Here is a 20,955-nt window from a genome sequence, read left to right on the forward strand (position 1 = left end):
ATGTGGGGTGGACTTTGAGCATCTGAGTTCTTGAGAATCAAGCAAGACAGTGGCAGATAGTATTTCATAGCAGAAAGAGTGCTGAAGATTTTGGATAGGGAATTCACAGAAAATACAAACGAGCAATAAACATACTTCGTATGTGACCTCACTTACATTCAGAAATGCAAATGAACAATTAGCTCACTACAGAAACTAAAAACTACATGGTTGCTGTGTCTGGGAGTGCAAATTGGTACAATCTTTTTGAAGGCAATTTGTTATTTACCCCAATTTGAAAGGCATACAACTTTTGGAATCTATGTACTGGGAGAGAAATCTTCTTTGAACCTCTTGTGTTCATGCATGTTTTGCTCAGTATGCCAGCCGTGCAAAGGCCTTCTCTTCTCTTTACTCAGGACATTTCCCCAGGTTGTACTTGCAGTGGGAAACCTTGAGGAAGTGACTTACTTACTGCTTGCTATAAAAGGGTAGGTTCCTCAAGCTCAACATTCCTCAGCTAAAATGTAAATGACATATGCATAACATACATCCAGGATCGCTGCATCACCCCTGAGGGATTCAGAGGAAAAAAAAAAAAAAAAAACACAGACAGGATGCTCATATGCTTGCTGTGCCACAAGTAACAGAGTCCTTAGTCTCTGACCCACGAGTCTTTTATCTTCTGTTTTCATCTATGAAACTCCATCCACAAAATGCCAGCTAACTGGTACCAGGATTGGACCTTGGGCTGAATGACTTGATCTGGATACTTCCAAGTTTTCTTGGAAATAAATACTCCCAGTGTATGAAAAAAAATTGAGGCTATGGATGAACTTATAGTGGAATCCATAGATCTATCTGCTCCTCCCTTCCATCAGATGGCCATCACCTCATTTACATGCTCATCATCTCATGTATGAACAACTGTAATAATCTCTCAGCTGGCTGGTCCCTTGGCAGTCTCATTATTCTCTAAGAAATTACTTATCTACCTAGAGACCACATGGTCTTTATCCTTAACTGACCTAAAATTTCCAAAGGTTCCAACTGTCTCCTGGATGATGTTCAAATTTATCAGTCTGGCATTCAAGCCTTCTACAATTTGTCCTCAGCTTTCATATATCTAAGTTAGCTTTGCATTTACATTATTTTACCAGTTTATACTTTAAGTGCTTGTTATTTGTGTATGATGTATTTTTTCCACAAAAATTTCTTCAAAAATGTAGTCTATGGATTCAGGCCATCTTAATTCAGTTAGAATTATTTGAGCATGTACTATATTCAATGTTCTGTTCTGGACACTATGAGAGATAGAAAAGTGTATGACTCTCCATGATGGCAGTATAATTTATAGTCCCTTTATGAAAAACATTTATTTTTATTTTTAAAATCTTATTTATTCTTATTTTATTTTTAAAAATTTTTGGCTGCTCTGTGGCAAATGGAGTTCCAGGGACAGGGATCAAATCAGAGCCACAGTTGTGACCTATGGCATAGCTGTGGCAACATGGGATCCTCCTTTAAACTACTGGCTGGGCATGGATCGAACCTTCATTCCAGTGCTCCAGAGGCACCGCCAATCTGTGGCACCACAGCAGGAACTCCTGAAAAACATTTCTAACTGGAGTCCTCACTGGGTCAGATCTATAACATGGTCCACTGCAGCAGCTTCCTTGGGTATTATGGTGCTTCAAGGACATTTTCCATATCCCTAACAACAGCAAATGTGACTGCAATGTTTGTCTCTTTAGGTTTATCTACTTTCTCTACAGCTTAACTATCCATGGGCACACGGCTTTATTTAAAGTATTCCCTAAGTTACCCCTCATTTTAGCTCTTAGCTCAGTGTTACAGAAAAATAATTATTTGCAAATTAAGAAGATGGAAACTTTACATTTATTCTAAAGTTCTTCTTACTTTTGGGAAATACAATTAAGCTTGTTGTCCGCAGTTGACCACTCCCTAATTATCCAAGTGCTGATAAAGCACTCCATTGCTCTTCTATAACTGCCATTAGATTCTCAGTAGAAATTATCAAAGAGGAGAAGATTTAGCCAAAAAGCACTACACTTTAATTGAGGTCTATAGTATTATTTTAGATAAATAACAGCTTTAATTTCCTTCCATGACACATTAGAATTAAGATTAAAAACATTAAGAGTAAAAGAAGAATACTTTATGATGCTAAAGCTCTCCATTCATAATGAAGATATAATATTACTTAATTTTATAAAGCATAAAATATAAAGATGAGAAGAAAAACTGACAAAAACACAATAATTTGGAGATTTCTCAATCCAAAAAAATAAAGATAACAAATAAGTTAATAAGGATATATAAAACATAGGTAGCATAATCAATAAGATAGATCCCATAGCTGTGTATCAAACTTTGTATATCATTAATAGAAAATACATAACCTTTCCAAGTGCACATTGAATATTCACAAAAGTGACATTTTAGGCCACAAAGAAGACTTCAATAATCAAAAGAGTAGAAATAATATGAACATTCTCTGCCTACATGATATAAAATCAGACATTAATTTAAAACAATCAAAAGGAAACAGGAGGAGTTTACGTCGTGGTGCAGTGGTTAACAAATCCGACTAGGAACCCTGAGATTGCAGGTCCCTGGCCTTGCTCAGTGGGTTAAGGATCCGGCGTTGCTGTGAGCTGTGGTGTAGGTTGCTGACGTGGCTTGGATCCCGTGTTGCTGTGGCTCTGGTGTAGGCTGGTGGCTATAGCTCTGATTCAACCCCTAGCCTGGGAAACTCCATATGCTGTGGGAGTGGCCCAAAAAATGGCAAAAAGACCAAAAAAAAAAAAAAAAAAAGAAATAAAAGAATTGTTAAAGGAAAATTTATTCTGTAACATACATGACATGATTAAATATCTTGAAAATCCAAAGACACAATGAGAAAACTACAACAGAATAAGAGATCTTCCCACCCCATCCCTCCTCTGCTCCTATTGTTTTGGGATGTGTTTTGGGAATTCCTAGTCACTCAAGTTCAAGCCATCATGTCAGGACAATAACATTAATTTCATTTGTGCTTTTGCATCTACTTTCTGCCATATTTTGCACACACCCCTACCTAAGCAGTTGCTGTATCATTGATTTTGACTCTGAAATTTCTCATCAGTCTTCCTTTTTTTTTGGTCCCATTGTCATCAACCTCAGTCACTTACTCTCTACTTTTATTTTGTAAATGGCTATCAGTTCAGTGATGCTACTCTTATTTAATACATAATTTCCTGCAATATAAGATCCCAACTTTTTGGCCAGATTTTCTACAATAGGTCCTTATTTTACCTTTCCAGTGTCTTTCCCACCTAATCCTTTATACATACACTGTTTAGCTGGACCAGACTACTGGGTATCTCCTAGATAAACCCATACTTGCAGTCCAGTATCTTTTAGAATACTCTTCTTGGACATCAACACCTATAACAATAAGCATCCTTTCTCTAGAGAATCCTATATTAAGTATACCTAATTGTCTTGTTTATCACTGCGCTAAATATTTTAGATACTGTTTTTGTTTCACATGACCACAGATGCAATTTCTTCCTCTCCTGAAATTCACAGCATTTTACAACTTCCTCTGTGTTTCAGATTTCTCTGTTTTTATTTCATTGACTCTACTGGATTATAAAATTCAGGAGGGTAGAATCAATTAGTACACATCTCTGTTATCATGTGTAACACAGTAGGCATTCAATAAATTATGGCTTTACTGAATAAACTGTGGCTGCCTGGAAGACAAAAATTTACAGTTTAACTCAACTAAGGATCTCTCCTTAGTTCATAGTTCGTTAGTTTTGCATTATTTGGCTCTACTCCAATTTAGCAGGGACCTTGTCTTATCAGGGCTGCACTCTCAAAGCCTAGAACTGAACCTGGCATAGCTGGCCCTTAGTAACAAACAACCCTAACTGTACACTATATGAAAACTGAGTGATTAACGAATAATGCAAAGAAGCCAGGGCTCAACAATAGACAAGATAAACCAGCATAAGGCTCAGATCATCATTTTCTGGTTTGCCCATCTTATACTAAGCTAGGTGTTCTTAGACTCTTTTGGTTTATGGATACAAAATTACAAATTTTTTTTCAGGGAATTACTGGGTCCTCTGAATCCCATTTTTATAATCACAAAAAAAAAAATGTAGCTGCCAGAGGAACAAAGGTGTTGAGAGACCGTTAAGGTCAGGGATTGGCATAGTCTGAACCTTACAGCCTCTGAGGGCCACTGTGTATTGATGGATTTAAATTATAAATGTATATTTTTTATATTTTCTTTCTTTATATATGATACATATGAAATATTTTAAGTAAAAATTTAAATTATACCATGTGTGGCACAGCAATTTCACAACCATCACCTCCTTTGATCCTAAGAACCCAGCGAGGTCATTCTTTTGGTTATAGGATCCACCTTGTTAACATGCAACAATTTAAAACTGGTAGCGGCACCCTTATAGTCTAAAACAGCTTTAGCTGCCATAGGAAGGCAAAGCATGAATAGGAGCTGGTCTGAGGTTGGGCGTGGAAAGTAAAGGCCCTCTAAGCCCTCCCAAAAGCTGAAGTTCTAACTCCAGGTGTGACAAAAGACCAGGGGTTTTGGAGAGTGCTGCTTCCAAACGCGATACGTCGGGACACACAGCAAACTACCTTGCTTAGCTGAGGGTTTTAGGTGCAAATCGACGGCACCTAAGCACCCAAGAGGCCACAGACGCAGACCGCTTGAAAAAGGCCTGAGAAAGAAGGTTGACGGGCTTGGAGGCCAGAGGAGAACCGAGAAGGTGGCCCTTCCGCGGCAAAGCCCAGCACCTCCCCTGCTCGTCGCTGATTGGTGGAGGCGCCAAGGAGGGGCGGGCTTGCTTGAGGCTCAGTCTCGCGGGTTCGGCTCGTCCCGCCCGCTGGTGGGTGTGTCTGGGAGGCGGGGGCGCGCTCGCACGCGTCGCGGGACCGGAAAGGAGGCGGGGCCGCGACGGCGCGCCCCCGGAACGCGCGGCGCAGGCGGCGCGGATCGCTGGGAGCCGGTCCGCGGCCGGAACGGGGTCCCGGGTGTGCGTGTGGAGCGGGGCTCGGGGCGTCCGCCGCGATGAACACGGTGCTGTCGCGGGCGAACTCGTTGTTCGCCTTCTCGCTGAGCGTGATGGCGGCGCTCACTTTCGGCTGTTTCATCACCACCGCCTTCAAAGACCGGAGCGTCCCGGTGCGGCTGCACGTCTCTCGGATCATGCTGTGAGTGCGGCCGAGGCCGGGCGGCGGGCGGGCGCCGAGACCGGGCGGCCGCGCGGGGCGACGAGCCGGGCGTCTGCGCTTCCCCGGGGCCCCTCCCGAGCGACCCTCGCTCCCCAGTGTCCAGCCGGGCGGAACCCGCAGCTCCCCGGTCCCCCCTCGGCGCCCACCCTCCGCCTCATCTTCCCGGGCTTGCTCTTAAATTTTAATTTTGAGCGTTACTCCGGCCGGTGCCTCTGCGTCCTTCCTGTTCCTCACTTCCCTCTGCCCGCGCGGGCCAATGAGGGAGCAACACAACAGCAAAACGGGCGCCGCTCCCCGCCTCCCGCCTCCGGCCCTGCGCCGGAGTCCAGTAGCAGCCACCCCCGGGCTGCCCACAGCCCGACCCGATCCGAGCCCGGCCCGCAGCCCCTCCCCAGGGCCTTTCCTCGCAGCACCGACTCGCTGCGGCTGCCAAGTTGGCGGCCGAGGTTGGGATGCCCGGAGAGGACTGGGCATCCCAGTGCCCTGATAAGACGTGTTTTCAGTTTTATTTTTGAAGGGCCGGTTGCTTTAGTACATCTGGGAGAATGTCCCAAGTCGAATTTTGAAATGACATTGTCCTTTCGCTAATGCCTATTTTTTTTCCTTTCTAATTTTTATTCTCTAGCACTTTTTTCTTCGATTCTAGCTATTTCCGCCCCCCATCCCCGCTCTCTTGTCTGGCTTCTGTATGCCTTCTTCCATGTGCGCTCTCCTTCAACCTTAGTTTTATTTCTAAGTCAGAATTGTCAACCAGCCAGTTATCTCAGAGCTGTCCCCTACTCTACCCTTTCCTATATTGATGTTTGTTAGTTACTATTTTTTTTTAGATTGAAATAGACCCAGGCTGGCAATCACGGCTGTTCCTTGCTCTGGGAGGGATCAGCAGAGCTTGGCGCATTGTGAACACGGAACAGCTGTTAGCTACTGAGAATCTTGAGCAAGTTTCTTACCGTTCTGGGCCTTCGTTTCCTTTTGTCTAACTCGTGGGCATGTTGTGAGGATTGAGATAATTGTGAAAAATATGTAGTGGACCTGACCCAGACACTTAGTAAGTGCTCAGTAAATACAGCTGTTCATTTTATGTTGATTACACACCACCTTGTAGTAATTTCCTTCTACCCGTTGGACCAAATCACTTGACATCAAGTATTTACACCTTCTATGAATAGTTTTTAATCTGCTCCCTGGGTTTTGTGAGGGATTCTTTTAGGTTAAATGAAAGTAGCTGATGACCCATTTTCATAGTGGATTAAGATGTTTATCCTGTTTTCACATAAATTTTTCTGATTTTTACTTGTTTCTTTGTGGGATTGTTTTTTCAGATGTGCATACAATTAGACCCCTGTCTTTCACTTTATGTGAAGAATTTTGTGAATTTTATATGCTGTTATGTTGGAAGGATGGTAAAACTATTATCTTTACTTCTAGAAAAAATGTAGAAGACTTCACTGGACCTAGAGAAAGAAGTGATCTTGGATTCATTACTTTTGATATAACTGCTGATATCCTTTTCAGAAAATACTTCATTGATTTCTCTCTAGTTTGATAATATACATGTTAGTGATTGGGGGGCAGTAAGTATGTTTATTCATTGAATCAGTCAAACCTTGGAAATTTCTGTGCCTATGTTTTCATCGGTATAATCATGCTAATATCTCCTCATTCATACCTTAAAGAAACTTATTTATAGATTCATGAGTTATTATTGTGTGAACACACTTTAAATCTTCACAGAAACAGTAAATAGATCTAAAGCTACAGGAGAGTTTGAATCTATATATTGGAAAGAAAATGAAATTAGATCATTGAGACTAAAGAAGAATGTTACCAGAACTCAGCCTACCTAGATGTAGTATTTCACGTACAGTCTTAAAGAATATATGCATATTTTGTGATAGCAGAGAGAAACATATGTAAAAAAGTGATTTGCATCTCCTATGGTTCAGGTCGTTACCAGATGATTATTAGTAAACCGTATTAGCATTTTGCCATTATAGTTCTTTTTATAAGTGCTTTTATAATGAAATTCAGAGAAATCTTAACAATTGCAAGAGTTACTTAAAAATATTTAAATATTTTCTCTTTATTCTGAATTTCCACCTTTTGATTTTGGCCAGTTGTATCTTCTCAAAGGTCAAAGATTACCACATTGGCAGCATTGTTCTCTGCTGCTTTTAGGATCTCACCTGCCTTTTTAAAACCCTGGGATTAAAATTGGTTATGGAGGTTGAACTGTCTCAATTTGTGTAAAACAGTTGTTTGAAGAATGGAAGCAGGTTATGTACCTGGGAAGTTTATCTGACATGCCTCTTTACTACCCTGAAATTAGTTTTAACTTTATTTTTTAGAAAATAATTACTAGGTTTAGAAATAGACTAGGAATTAGTTTTGTAGGCACCTTTTTAGGAAATAGAGTAGACCATCAGAAAAGTCCTATATTAAACTTCTGCTTTTAAATCTTCAAGTCTTTTTTTTTTTTTTTTTTTTTTAAGCTAGTGAGTGGGAGTTGGGGTCTAGTGTGATAGTAGGAACTTGTGTATCTGGGCAGTTATAGGGAAATTTCCTGATATCTCAGTTATTATGTATTCTCAATCTTATCATTTGTAGAGTTTCTTAATATGGCTGCTAAAACTTGAAATTGTACTTGTTCTTATAAGAAGATAGCCAAGATTTCTAAGTTCTAAAATAGGGATTCTAAGTGAATACACAGATCTTATCCAAGAGCACAATAACGTGAACATGTAGTTGTTAGTATGGAAATGGATGTAATAAAAAGACATAATCATTTCCTTATGGTGCTTAATGAAATCCAAACATTAACTCAGTTTGTTTCTCAGTGACACCAGTCTTATAATTAATCCTGGTGAGTTCCCCGCCCCCACTCTGGTAAAGGGGTGAAACAACACTGGTATTCAGCTGTGGACTCTTACTAAAGCACTTCATTGGTTGAGACATCTTGGGCCTGTGTTCAAAAGCAACATGTACAGTTTACTGTACTTAATTTAATTAATTGAGCTTAGTTCACTTCTGTATAACATTAGGTTATATTGTGATATGTTGGTTATACTCTAGAACTCCAGTGGAATCATCTGTGCTTGAATCTTAAGACCTCTTTCTTTTAGACTTGGTTGATTTTACAGAAAACTAAATTTCATGTTTCTTGGTTATTATTATTGAACGTATCTGAGTTAGTAATGCTTAGAGGAGCAGGAGCTGATAATCTCACTGATGTTTTTGACTTTGGGATAAGCTGAATTTTACATGTTTTCTTTTACTTTTTTTTTTTTTTTTTTTTAATTAGTGGCCCAGTATGCTTCTGGGCCACATTTCCTTTTTCTTTTCTTTTCTTTTTTTTTTTTTTTTTTTTTTTGTCTTTTGTCTTTTTTGTTGTTGTTGTTGTTGCTATTTCTTGGGCTGCTCCCGCGGCATATGGAGGTTCCCAGGCTAGGGGTTGAATCGGAGCTGTAGCCACCGGCCTACGCCAGAGCCACAGCAACACGGGATCCGAGCCGTGTCTGCAACCTACACCACAGCTCACGGCAACGCCTGATCATTAACCCACTGAGCAAGGGCAGGGACCGAACCCGCAACCTCATGGCTCCTAGTTGGATTTGTTAACCACTGCGCCACGACGGGAACTCCTCTTTTTTTTTTTTTTTTTAATGTCATTATTGCTATGAATAACTAAAAATAATTAAAATTGGCTTTAAAGTTGTATGCTGCTCTATGATTTATTTATTCCTTAATTTATTTACATCTAGAAAATATATTTGATTGGAATGTTAAGCAGTTGTTTCTTTATTTATCAGCAGAATATTCAACAAAAAATAATGTAAGTATATGTATGGAAGTATTTTAGTAGATGTTTGAAACTTTATCCTCTAGGAAAGAATATAAAGTTTATATATTCAGAATAATCTGACCTGAGTAATTTAATAAAATTCACAAGTTCATGGACAGGTGACTCTACTAAGAAAACTATCTCCTTTGGTAGCTTCTGTCTTTTTTGTTTCTCTGTTTCTACAGTTGTCTTGTATTGTGGTCCCCAAGAATGGGGTGCAAGCAAGGTAAGTCATAGGTATATAAGGAAAACAGGAACTACTATTTCTTTTCTTAAGATCTGAGAAGAATTGACGGTTTTTCAGTTTGTTCAGCTTTTTACTTGATGTTAGAATGGAGTGGCAACTTCCAAGCTCCTCATGTTCTGAACTGGAAACCAAAATTCTGTTTATGTATTTCTCAGTTCAGAATAAAAGTACAAAATATTCATAATAAAAGTACAGAAACATTCAAAATAAAAATACACAATCTCGTAAATCAAATATACTATAATAAAAATTTTTTAATGACAACAACTAAAATAAAAGGAAAAAGATGTTAAACTTTGAGATGCTTGCTATATGGACTGATTGATATTTATACTCGGTCCTCAAGCAAATGGTCACATGCCTCCTAAAACATGCAGATACTTTGGAGGAAGAAGAGCAGTTCTGTAGGCAAGAGGTCAACTATCCATATACATTTGTTCATCCTCTTTCATCATTTTGCAAAGTTTTGCTTGAGATTATATTATTTAGTTTTAAATAAACTAATCTTCACAAATGGAAAAATGGCTTAAAAAGATTCCTGCGAGGAAACCACAGATTGAGCGGAATGCTAGTGGTCCAAGCACATGTGAGCACCAGGAAAACAGCTGAGCTGCTAAGTCTGCTCCACTCTGCCTGACCACATTAACGGATTAAAAGACAAGATCTAATAAATAGTTGGCTGAGGAAAATTCAACATTAGTTGAGAAGACTATTTGAAATGCACATTTACATTCACTATCAATGCTGATAAATCTAGTAATAGTAATGTGTGTCATACATGTAATTGGTAAATAAAGATGCATAGTTTAGGGTTGGTGTTTAGAACAACTTGTGATCGAAAACCTTTGGAGAGGAATTCCCATTGTGGCTCAGTGGGTTAAGAATCTGAGCAGTATCCATGAGGATGAGGATGAGGGTTTGATTCCTGGCCTCACTGCTCAGGTGTTGCGGTGAATATGCGGCTTGGATCCGTTGTTGCTGGGGCTGTGGTGTAGGCCGGCAGCTGCAGCTCTGATTCAACCCCTAGCCTGGAACTTCCCATAGGCTGCAGGTGTGGCCCTTAAAAGACAAAGAAAGAGTAAAAAAACACCTTTGGAGACCATTTCTAGATAAGATTTGAAAGGATGTTGCTAAGCTACAAGTCTCATTACCCGGATATATTGTTATCTAAAGGTGACTAATTTGTGAATCAGCTCTTGGGTTATTTAAAAATTCGTTTAAATGTTTTATTTTCCTTTTTTAATACATGATGTGAGCTGTTGCTGTGAGCTGTGGTGTAGGTTGCAGACATGGCTCGGTTCTGGCATTGCTGTGGCTGTGGCATAGGCTGACGGCTGTATCTCCAATTAGATCCCTAGCATGGGAACCTCCATATGCCATGGGTGTGGCCCTAAAAAGCAAAAAAAAAAAAAAAAAGTAGTCTTTTTAATAAATTAGTTTGTCAGAAGTTTTATAATTAAAAGCTGTTGTAACACTATTAAAACTATTAGTTTGTGACTGAAATTTGTTAGTCCAGTCTGATGTAGAGCTTTTGTTGCAGATAGAGTAAGGGTTGAGATTTATATAGCATATTGCTAAAACAGAAATCTTCTTGGGTCCTGAAAGTATAAAATGAATGATTCTGATATGTGAATCAAACTCTGAAGGCGAAATCTGGAATTAAAATGTGCTTCTGTGTTGTTCTTACTTGTGTTGCCCTTATGGTCTGTTATTAGCATCCCTGTAGTTAATTTGCATCTAATTTGTAGTTAGAGTCCACTTCTATATTGTTTTTGAATTGTGTTCATTTTCAGGGGTTGACAAATGAATCAACTTTAACTGTTAATTGCTTTAATTAGTCATCTGAAATTTTTAGCACTTCATTATATATTTATTTTGAGCATATCTTTTATGGAATATATTTTATTTTGTTAAGGCACTAGGAATATTTGGTTGAATAAGTTTTGATCCCTTGAGAATCAACAAAGTGTTAAATAGTTAGAAAAAGGTGTTCTGAAGAGTAACAACTGTAAACACAAGAATTATTCAGGAAGTCTCAGCAAATGATCCAGATTTCTTGGTGACAGATATACTTAAATTATATGCATAATTCTGGTTTACTTCAGCATGACTAGTAAGTTGATACAGTTTGGAATTTGGCAGATTACTGCTTTGGTGAATGAATAAATACACATGAAAAGTCACTTTACTTTGGCATATCTTTGATTTAGTGTTCTTCAGTCTTGATGTTTCTGTTTAATGTTAGAGGCTTTAAGGTGAAGATTCGAACTTCCTTTTAGAAATGAATTTTTCCACATTGCTTTTCAGTTAACGTAGTCACCACTGCTGAGCAGTTGGCCTCACAAGCTGATGGATGATAGCTTAATAAGAACAAATTTCTTGGGATTTAGTAGTGGTTACAAATGTAGTTTTTTCTTCATTTTAATTCCCTAATTTCCCAAATAGAACTTGTTTGTGATATGTCAAAACAGTGCCTTAAAAGGATTGTCTAACTTCTCAATTTAAAGGGAAAAATGTTAAGAAGTCTTTCTTTAGTGATTGCTTGATGATTTAAAACCTTGGCGATAACATTAGTTTTCATGCACTGGTCTGACAGCAGTGACCTGTACTAACAGTGCGAGACACACAGATTCATCAGTTCTCTTTGTTTGCCTGGCATCATGCAGGGTCCACATTGAGTTGGAGGGTCTCAGAAATTTTACAGGGGAAAGTGATTTAAAAGAAAGCCTCCCTTCCAGGGATTCTAATTGTTTCTGTTTTCTCCTGTGGCCTCACCCTGGGGAGAACCTAAGTCTAAAACCTTGTACCAAGTAAGCTTTGAGAGCTCCAAATATTATAGCTGCCTTAACAGAAGGAGTGATTTCCTTTAGGGACGTATCTTTCTTTTGTGCAAGACAAGTTTGATTCCCTCTTATATATCTTCCCCTTTGTTAATCATTTCGTCTGTTGTAAGATTTTTATCAGTTCCGTCAGAGTTGGAATCGTTCATGTAAATTAGACTGTTTGCTTACTAGTACTTTTGAAGTGCTATTTCTGATGAATTATCTAATTAATTTTCATTTTAATGTAGGCCCTGAACCAAGTTGTCCTTTGGGACAAGATTGTTCTGAGGGGTGATAATCCGAAGCTGCTGTTGAAAGATATGAAAACAAAGTATTTTTTCTTTGACGATGGAAATGGTCTCAAGTGAGCAATTCTTTGTCATTTTTACATGTAATGATGTGTAAAGGGGAGAGAAAGATGTGATGCATTTTTATTTTATTTTATTTTATTTTTATTTATTTATTTTTTTTTTGCATTTTTATTTTAAAGAAAAATCTTAGAGGGTAAAAGAGGAAAATTGAAAGAAGAAAAACATTTATGCAGATCTGAATTGGAAGATGGTGAAATAACTGCCTTGCAAACTGGGGTCTAATATAAGCTCAGTTCCCTCGCATTATGGGAAACGTATTAGTTTGTGGCTTCTGCCCTTGGGGACCTAGAACCTGGGCTTGCTGACACCGGGTGGTATGTGATCCTCAAGGGCTCCTAGGCAGCGTGAGGGACTTGCCATCCAAGCCTTAATGAGGAGACAGTGTGGTTTCTCATTTTGATCCACTTCTCTGAACCTCAGTTTCCTGTTACACAAAATGAAGGAATTAGAATAATTGATCTTTGGGGTCAGTTTTAGCCCTTAAACTCTGTGGGTTAATATTGGAAAGGATTTTAGGGGAGAGCTTTTTTTAACCAGCCCTGTTTTGCAGATGAAAAGTTTCCAGCCATGAGAGATTGTGATTTGTTCAAGCTTGCCCAGCTAGATAATGATACAGTTAGGTTTCAAATAATTGTCTTCTGATTTCTTCCTCAAAGCTCACTATATTCTCTGTGTTTAACTTAACAGCTTTTTAGCTGATAGCTGGAATAGTGTGACTGTAGAAGTGAGTTTAGGCAGGTCCTCACGGGGTACCTGCAGTGAGAACGCTGGAGTTCTTCAGCACTGCTCTGGATTTCAGAAGACTTGAGAAGGCTAGTTTGTAGATTAGAATTCCAATTAAGAATAGCTGGTAAAAAATAAAGTATTTGATGCCTCAGTACTTGAATTAAAACTTTTTATTGAACTACAAATGTTTCTGCTGACATGTGTTTATTATATGTTTATTATCTTTTTATAGGGGAAACAGGAATGTCACTTTAACCCTATCTTGGAATGTTGTACCAAATGCTGGAATTCTACCTCTTGTGACAGGATCAGGACATGTGTCTGTCCCATTTCCAGATACATATGAAATAACGAAGAGTTATTAAATTATTCTGAATTTGAAACAACATATTTTTATACCTAATGAATCGTATTTCATTTATCTCTTCCCTTGCATCTTCATTTGTTTTTAGTTGTTAACTTTTGGGGGGGGGCATAAGAGTGAACGTCAAAAGGCATATTTGAAGGGAAAGGTTAAAGTGCTACTTAAACTTAATTTTACAAACAGAAACAAAGGCCACTAGAGTGGAGTATCATAAGGATTTGTAAAATATTTATATTTGAAGTATTCCCTGTATTTCCATTATTCTTTATGGAATATGAAGTGAGCATGAAGGGCAGTTAAACCTTTCTGGTGCCTGTGGAGTTAGAGGAACCCTGTGCTTTGCACTTATGCAGGTTCACATTGGGTGTGATTTAGAAGCAGACATTCTCTCTTAGCTCTTTGAGGATATGTCTAAATACTGGAAAAATTAAGTTGTTGAGAAGTCTGTTTTACAAAATAGCCAAAAGTGATGGAATTTTATTCCGTTTGTCTAAAGAATGCCCACAATGCTTGGTTTTCTTATAGGAGACTGGCAACTTTCTCCACTAAAGACTAAATACCTCTTTATATGCTGTAAATCATTCTAAATCATTTTAAAGTCTCTTAAGTCAATCCAATGTGTGTTTCTCAGTGCTTTTTTAAAAAAAGTTCCTTGGTATTATGTCTGTGTGTGTGTTTTTTTTTTTTTTTTTTTTTTTTTAAACATTGCCACTGGAAGTTAAAAATGCATGGTTTATCCTATGAGTTAAATTTGTTCTGGTAAGCATGCCTAGTGCCACTGAGAGGTAATTATCTAAGATTTTTTTCTAGTTCCATATTTTGCTAAAATGGTGTGCTTTTCCATTTACAAGCACTCATGTATTTTACTGTATGTGATCCTCAGAATCTAATGAGGTAAGTAGTACAAATGTTAGCTCTTTGCAGATAAAGAAACTGAAACCCAGAAGTTCATTGAATTGCTTCAAGGTTATTACCTAGCTAGCAAGGAAGAGAGTTAACCCTTGAACTCTCATTTATCTCTTCCCTTGCATCTTCATTCGTTTTTGAACATCTGATCTTAAACTATGATCTAATTCTCTGATTATATCCTTTCCTTTATACCTCAGATTACAGACTAATCAAAATTCACTTATATAATTTTCAATATATTTTTTGTTACCCTGGATGCCCTTTGAATTACCCACCAGAGGTTTCCCATCCTGTATGGAAGTGACTAATTTTCAAGTTGCCAACAATTTATATAGAGGTAATATCTCACTCATTCTCTACATAAATTTTATTCATGTTAAGAGTGTAAGAATCCAAATGTATCTAAAAATAATTTAGAGATTGATTATATGATCATATTTAACATAATTTTTTCCTGCAGTGGGCAAACAAACATCCTCAAAGGAAGCAGCTACAAATCAGTCACCCTGAAAAGCAAAACCACACACTGTAGGTGCACTGTCAGCAGTGACCACCAAGGGCTAATGTTTCCTAAGAATAACATTTGTTATACTTAGTTCATGTGAAATAACAGCTCCCTTTAGTTATATCAGTTATAGGACATGTGTTCCTGTGAAGTCAGAGGTATCCTGAATACTGCACTGAGTTTGGCTCCCAAATTTTTATTAAACTTTTCAGGGCTTCATTTCTTTATGTCTAAAATGAGAAAGTTGGACTAGTTAAATTAAATAATGGTTCTTTTATACCCCACAAGTCTATAAAATTCTTGTACTTGTTGGGCAAGAAAGATTGAACAGAAAAGCACCTTAGTAATGTAAAGACAGCAAGGTGAATTAACATACACTTCGTATTGATCTGACTTCGTTTTTGTTAGAATCTACATCCAGAAATTTAACCCCATGTAGTTTGTACAAATACCAGACAAGGAAACTTAAAATTGGCCACTGTCACAGCTTAAAGATGTGTGTTCTTTGGGGTGTGTTCTCCCCAAAGGGACATGCAGTGAGCCTGTGGCTTTGGCGGGTCGAGGGCCTGGATCTGTGTCTGCTGGAGATGAACAGATTTAACTCAGTGATTGTTCAGTCTGTGCCTACCTGCTCTTGGAGTTTGCTGAGGAATAGTAGAAAGGCTCATTTGAATGAAGGGTAAATAGTTTTTTGCTTTTACGTAAGGGAAGCTGCTCAGGATAAGATGCCCAAAGTGGGAATAAGAACTCCTCTCAGGAGCTCATTTTTGGGTGTGCAGCTTTGCAGGTTCACTGAAGTTCTACCAACCTGTTGCTTAGTTGGTAACTGTACCGTCTATTTTAGTGTCAGTGTTTTCATGAGTCTTACAGTCTCCACAAAGACCTGAGGCTTCATACTTAAACAAACCTAAGAATGAGGAGGAACATCTGAGTGAGGAGGTGATCCTGGGGAAAGAGAATAATTGCAAGACACTTATTAAAGTAGTTTAGAAATGAGTCAATTTTAAGATGTGCTGCTTACATGGCCCTTTTCTCTAGACAAACAGCTCTGTCAGTATTTTGTTACTCCCTTCATTGATTGCATTTGGTTCCTTCGTGCTTAAAGGGAAATAACAGAAAACTGAAGAAATTCCTTACGGTGTAATAGGAATGGTTACTGTGAGTTTCCGCCCTGGAATCATTTGACAGCTCTGGTGGGTCTGGCTAGCCTAGTAACACACTAAGAGGTGGGCTTTAAGGCTGTAAGGAATATTTATTTGTTCACTATTCTATCTAAAGCTTGGTGATCCAAAGCTTAACATCTGTGGAGTATAGGTTAATGGAAATACTTTGATGCTTTGGACATAAATGAGTTTATGGGGGAAGAAAACAAGCTGTGAAGTTTGGTAGTAAACATCCATCCATTTCAGAAGCTTTCCTTGCTTTTAGCAGATGGCCTGTGTACCTTTCATTCATGTTGATTCCAAGTGGTTTAAAGTTCTATTTCAAAAAAGTTGTTGCACGTTTTGATGCAATTCAGAAACTGTTCACTTTACAAAATGATAAAAACGTGAAAATACTGAAGATATGTTTGAGGATTTTCTTAATTGCAATAAATGTTCAGTGTTTTTCTAATGAAAATGCATTTTGTTTACAAGTGAGAGTATGCATTTTAAAAGATTTTCAGATTTATGCTTTTTTAAATGTGAAGCTGCTGAACTAAAAGAAAATGGATGAATCCGAGTCTAAGAGTAAACTGGAGTTTTTTCTTTTTTAATGTGAGGTGGGCGGGGAAGGCTAGTCACACTCCAATCTTTCTGCACTAGACTGTGAGCTCTCTGAGGGCAGTCTGTTGACTTTATCCTTGTATCTTCCCCAGCGCCTAGCACAGTGCTCTGCACATGATGGGTGCCCAATAAATACTGATGCTGAATGAAGTCACTGTCTCTGTAATGTGGCCAGGCTGAGGACACCACTTTGTAGTTAATGCTCTCCTCCTTTGTGATGGCTGCCCTCTTCCTTCGTGAGCTCTTGGGGACCTTAGAGATTCTTCTTTCTTTTCAGGCCCGAATGGATGGCCTCATCTAGGCAAGGGCTGCCCCTGCCCTTGCTGCGGAGACCTGGTCTTCCCAGCGCCAGGCTCCCAATAATGAGGGCCCTGGGGGCGGTGCGGTGCCTGTGGGAAAGATTCGTAAAGTCAGCGCACAGGCTTGACTTAAAAAAAAAAAAAATCTCAAGGTGCCTGTTCAGCTTATGAAGAAATGGGCCAGAATACTCAGCTGGGTTATTGTATATTACATGTTATATAATAATGTCCCATCATTTATAACTTTCAACTTAAAGATGAATAGTTTACTGACCGCCAGTTCTTTACACCTGAATACACCATAGCAGTCAAGAAATTAAACATTTCTTTACACAGCATCTTTTTCTACAAAGTGCTAAATAATTTATTTTTATTTAAAATCAGTGCATTGCCTCCTTATTTCTCCCCAGTGGCTTTTTGTCTACCTAATAATCCCTGATCATTTTTCTGATAATGAGATATTCCTACAATACCATTAATAGGTTCTAAAAGTTGTCTGCTAATTAGAAATACATTTCTGGTAAGTAATTTAACAATATTTTCAGTTTTGAAAAGGATGGTGAATGGAGGAAACTAAATATGTTGTTTAAAGGCCTTTATTAATCCTTGAAAAATTACTATAGTTCACTGGAAGTTACAAAACTGGCACGGACAGGTCCTTGTACTCTTAATCCCAGCTTCTCCTTGTGATAACATCTCCCATAACTGTACCTCAGTATCTAAACCTGGAAATTGGTACAATCCAGACTTTATTTGGATTTCACCAGTTTTATGACTAATTTGTGTGGTTTACCCAGCATCTTTAATGGGCTTACACCCTGGGGTGGGGTGGATGCTGATACGGACAGCACCTCAAAGCACTTTATGTGCTTGGAAAGTTTGTTTTTCTTTTGTTTTTATGGTATAGTAAAGCTGGCTGTTCTCAGCCCTGCCTTTAAGATTTTTCTTACAGAGTCAAGGAGTAAAATGTGATTGCAGTGACTATTACTGACAAAATAAATACAGGAAAGTGGGTGGGAGGTGGGGGTCACTTGTCACGTTCAATCCCTCTGCCAAAACTCTCCTGACAGGTGCAGTGGGCCAGGAAGGCTGAGGAGCCTCTCTGAGTGGAAACCTAAGGAACTTGGTGTTGAAGTGGTCTGTGTGCTCTGTCCAGGCTCAGCAGAGCTGGTGGTGGTGGAGCGGCCGGCCATGGTGTGTGCCGTGAACTCCAGGAGAAAAAGTTGCCCATAGCATTGCTGGAAAAACATCTTAACCAGCAGATGATCTTACCTGTTCCTGCACCATATTCCTTGAGCTGCATTAAGTGCTAAATCATTGATGTTGAAGGCCTTCCAGGATAAAATTAGAGCTTTGGTACCTGGTTGCAATCACTGAGGCCAATGGGAGCAGTCCTTCCCAATCTAAGGCCTCTTGTGTCAGTCACTTCCCGTCGGGAAGACCCACTACATGCGAGAAAAGGCCTCCAGGGCAACCTGCTAGATGGTGTTTCTATATCAGTGTGCTTTATGACACACTCATGCAACACCCATAACACTCAGGTTTCACAAAGTACAGCTTTGGGCTATGGCGAAATGCTCATTTACTCCTTCCAAGTCATTCAAAGAAAAAAAGAGGGTTACCTAGTTAATCAGTGTCAAGACCCCTTGCTTCAGAAAAGTGCAAATTATAATAAGAATCGAGAAATTGAAGAGGCTGTAACAAGAATTTCATCATAGCAGTGATTACATATTACTGGTTACTGTATGCCAGGAGATTTATAAACATTGTGATCAGTCATAACATACCTGGGTGTCATTCATTATTCACATGCATCTGTCATCCGTCGTGCTCCTGTTTGCCAGGCACTGTTCTAGTCGCTAGGGCCAGGGCCCTGATCCAAGTGGAAGACAGTTTTTGCTCTCATGGGGCTCTCCCTCCAGTGGGGAGAATCAGGAAGTCAAGCTATATCAAGTGTCATACCTACAATGGAAGAAAATAATCAGGGAAGAGAATAGGGTACATTTGGGTGCAGGGTGGTACCTGAGGGCTGTGAGAGTGTGAGCTGCATGGGTGGGTATCAGGTCAGGGAGAAATCCTCATCTCGGGAGCAGCAGGGACCAGAGGCAAGAATTCCTGGAGCATCCAAGGAACAGGACAGGTGATAGATGTGTGGAAAAGCAGGCTCCGGAAATTTAGCTCAAGATCAGACTAGGAGGGGACTGAACGCAGGTCCTGCTGGCTCCAAAGTCCACTCCAGTGTCCATCACCAGGACACACACTGGTTCCTGCTCACCACTAGGTGCCATCCAACTTTATGGTCGCTTCACATTTTCTGGTGAAATACAGGAGTCAGGTACCCTTGGCTAGAAATCATGTAATAAAGAGCTTGTTGATAGAAGAAAGACACTCAGCCCAAGAAGTTTTACAAAGACGAATAGGGACAAGAAGCAGATATATATCCAGAGGATCACTGCTTTAATTATTTAGTGAGATGGCACAGGAGAATGGTTTACTATGTACTTTCTGTATGTATTCCTGTGTATATTTTCTTATAAGAATTCAGTATAACTTATTCATGTAATTGCGTATATATTCATATTCTGTATGAAATATTTTAAGCTCAGTGTAACCTATTAAATTACTAGAAAGGGAAGTAATTTTCCTCAATATAATTTTCCTATCTTGGTTTTGAAAAAGCCTTCAGCTGGGCACTGTGCTCTGTGCAGGGCCTACACCTTAATCCCTGGTATGTCATTTTACCCTCATGAGGTGGAAATCACACACACACCCACACCTACCCCCCACACACACACACCCACACCTACCCCCCACACACACCACCCCCCCTGCAACCAGCCAGATGTGTTCTGAAAAGCTTGTGGGAAACAGATCCGTCATATCTTTTTCTCAAATGTGCCTCTTTTGCTCATTACCGGAGCTTTGGTGCCCTCTGGTGACGGCTCCGAAAAACCTAGGGTTTCCAGCATTTCATGCAGCTAGTGTTGCTGTCTGATGTGTACACTGAAAGACATGAAGAAAAATGACCCACAGGAATATGCACATTTTCTCTTAACTCACATTAAAAATTGCTAAAATCTGTAAGTGTGATAAGGTAAGAGACAACAATATCTGTGTCATAAATAGACAAGCCTTGAAAATCAATGTGAGGGAAAAAATGATAAATTAAGGATGGGACTAGTGGAAGTCAAACTTGTCATACCTGTGTGCACACTGCTAATAAATACCCTCTTGCTGAAACAAGACAGGTAAATTTTTTAAAGTCATTGAAAATCAAATTAAAAAGCCCACTAACAGTATGGAAAAAATGGTGTTTTCTGGGCAATCTGAACTACAAACTGGAAATAGAAAACAGTGTGGCTATTTGGCACCACAGGATACAGTTTTCAATCATTTTACTTCCATCCCTACTATGTCCTTGTGTTTTAGGGATATCTCTTTTAAGCAGTATAAAGCTGGATTTTAAGAATCCAATCTTGGAGTTCCCATTGTGGCTCAGCATGTTAAGAACACAATATAGTGTCCACGAGGTTTCAGGTTCAATCCTTGGCCTCGCTCAGTGGGTTAAGGATCCGGTGTTGCTGCAAGCTACAGTCACAGATGTGGCTCAGATCTGATGTTGCTGTGGTTATGGTGTAGGCCTGCAGCTGTAGCTCTGATTTGACCTGTAGCCCAGGTACTTCCATAGGCTGTGGGTGTGGCTATAAAAAGAAAAAATTATGTATCACAAAAGAAAAAATTAAAAAATCCAATCTGATGATCTCTACCTTTTAATTGGTTTTTCTCTCCTTTTTATACAACCTTTTGTTTCTATGCTTGTTTCTTTATTTTGAATTGGTTGAGCCTTTT

The 20,955-nt window shown here is 39.1% G+C and overlaps 1 protein-coding gene across 2 annotated transcripts; it reads left to right on the forward strand.

Annotated features, from left to right (window-relative positions):
• The first annotated feature begins 4,959 nt into the window (after positions 1–4,959).
• On the forward strand, positions 4,960–16,957 carry SPCS3 (signal peptidase complex subunit 3). Of its 2 annotated transcripts, none has more exons than XM_003133320.5 (5): positions 4,960–5,235; positions 6,685–6,758; positions 9,012–9,088; positions 12,415–12,530; positions 13,496–16,957. In XM_003133320.5, the coding sequence occupies exons 1-5, from the start codon at positions 5,093–5,095 to the stop codon at positions 13,626–13,628; spliced, it is 543 nt and encodes a 180-aa protein (XP_003133368.1). In that variant the 5' UTR covers positions 4,960–5,092; the 3' UTR covers positions 13,629–16,957. The 2 variants fall into 2 exon arrangements, 1 of the variants encoding a protein (XP_003133368.1); XR_014829780.1 differs by having other exon boundaries at positions 4,965–5,235; positions 6,685–7,482; positions 8,692–9,088; positions 13,496–14,288.
• The last annotated feature ends 3,998 nt before the right edge of the window (positions 16,958–20,955 follow it).

The sequence above is a fragment of the Sus scrofa genome, chromosome 15 (assembly GCF_054392235.1).
Source record: "Sus scrofa isolate SSC_HxYL_T2T_F1_AM1 chromosome 15, Sscrofa_HxYL_maternal_Yorkshire_Landrace_v2.0, whole genome shotgun sequence".
Taxonomy (NCBI): domain Eukaryota; kingdom Metazoa; phylum Chordata; class Mammalia; order Artiodactyla; family Suidae; genus Sus; species Sus scrofa.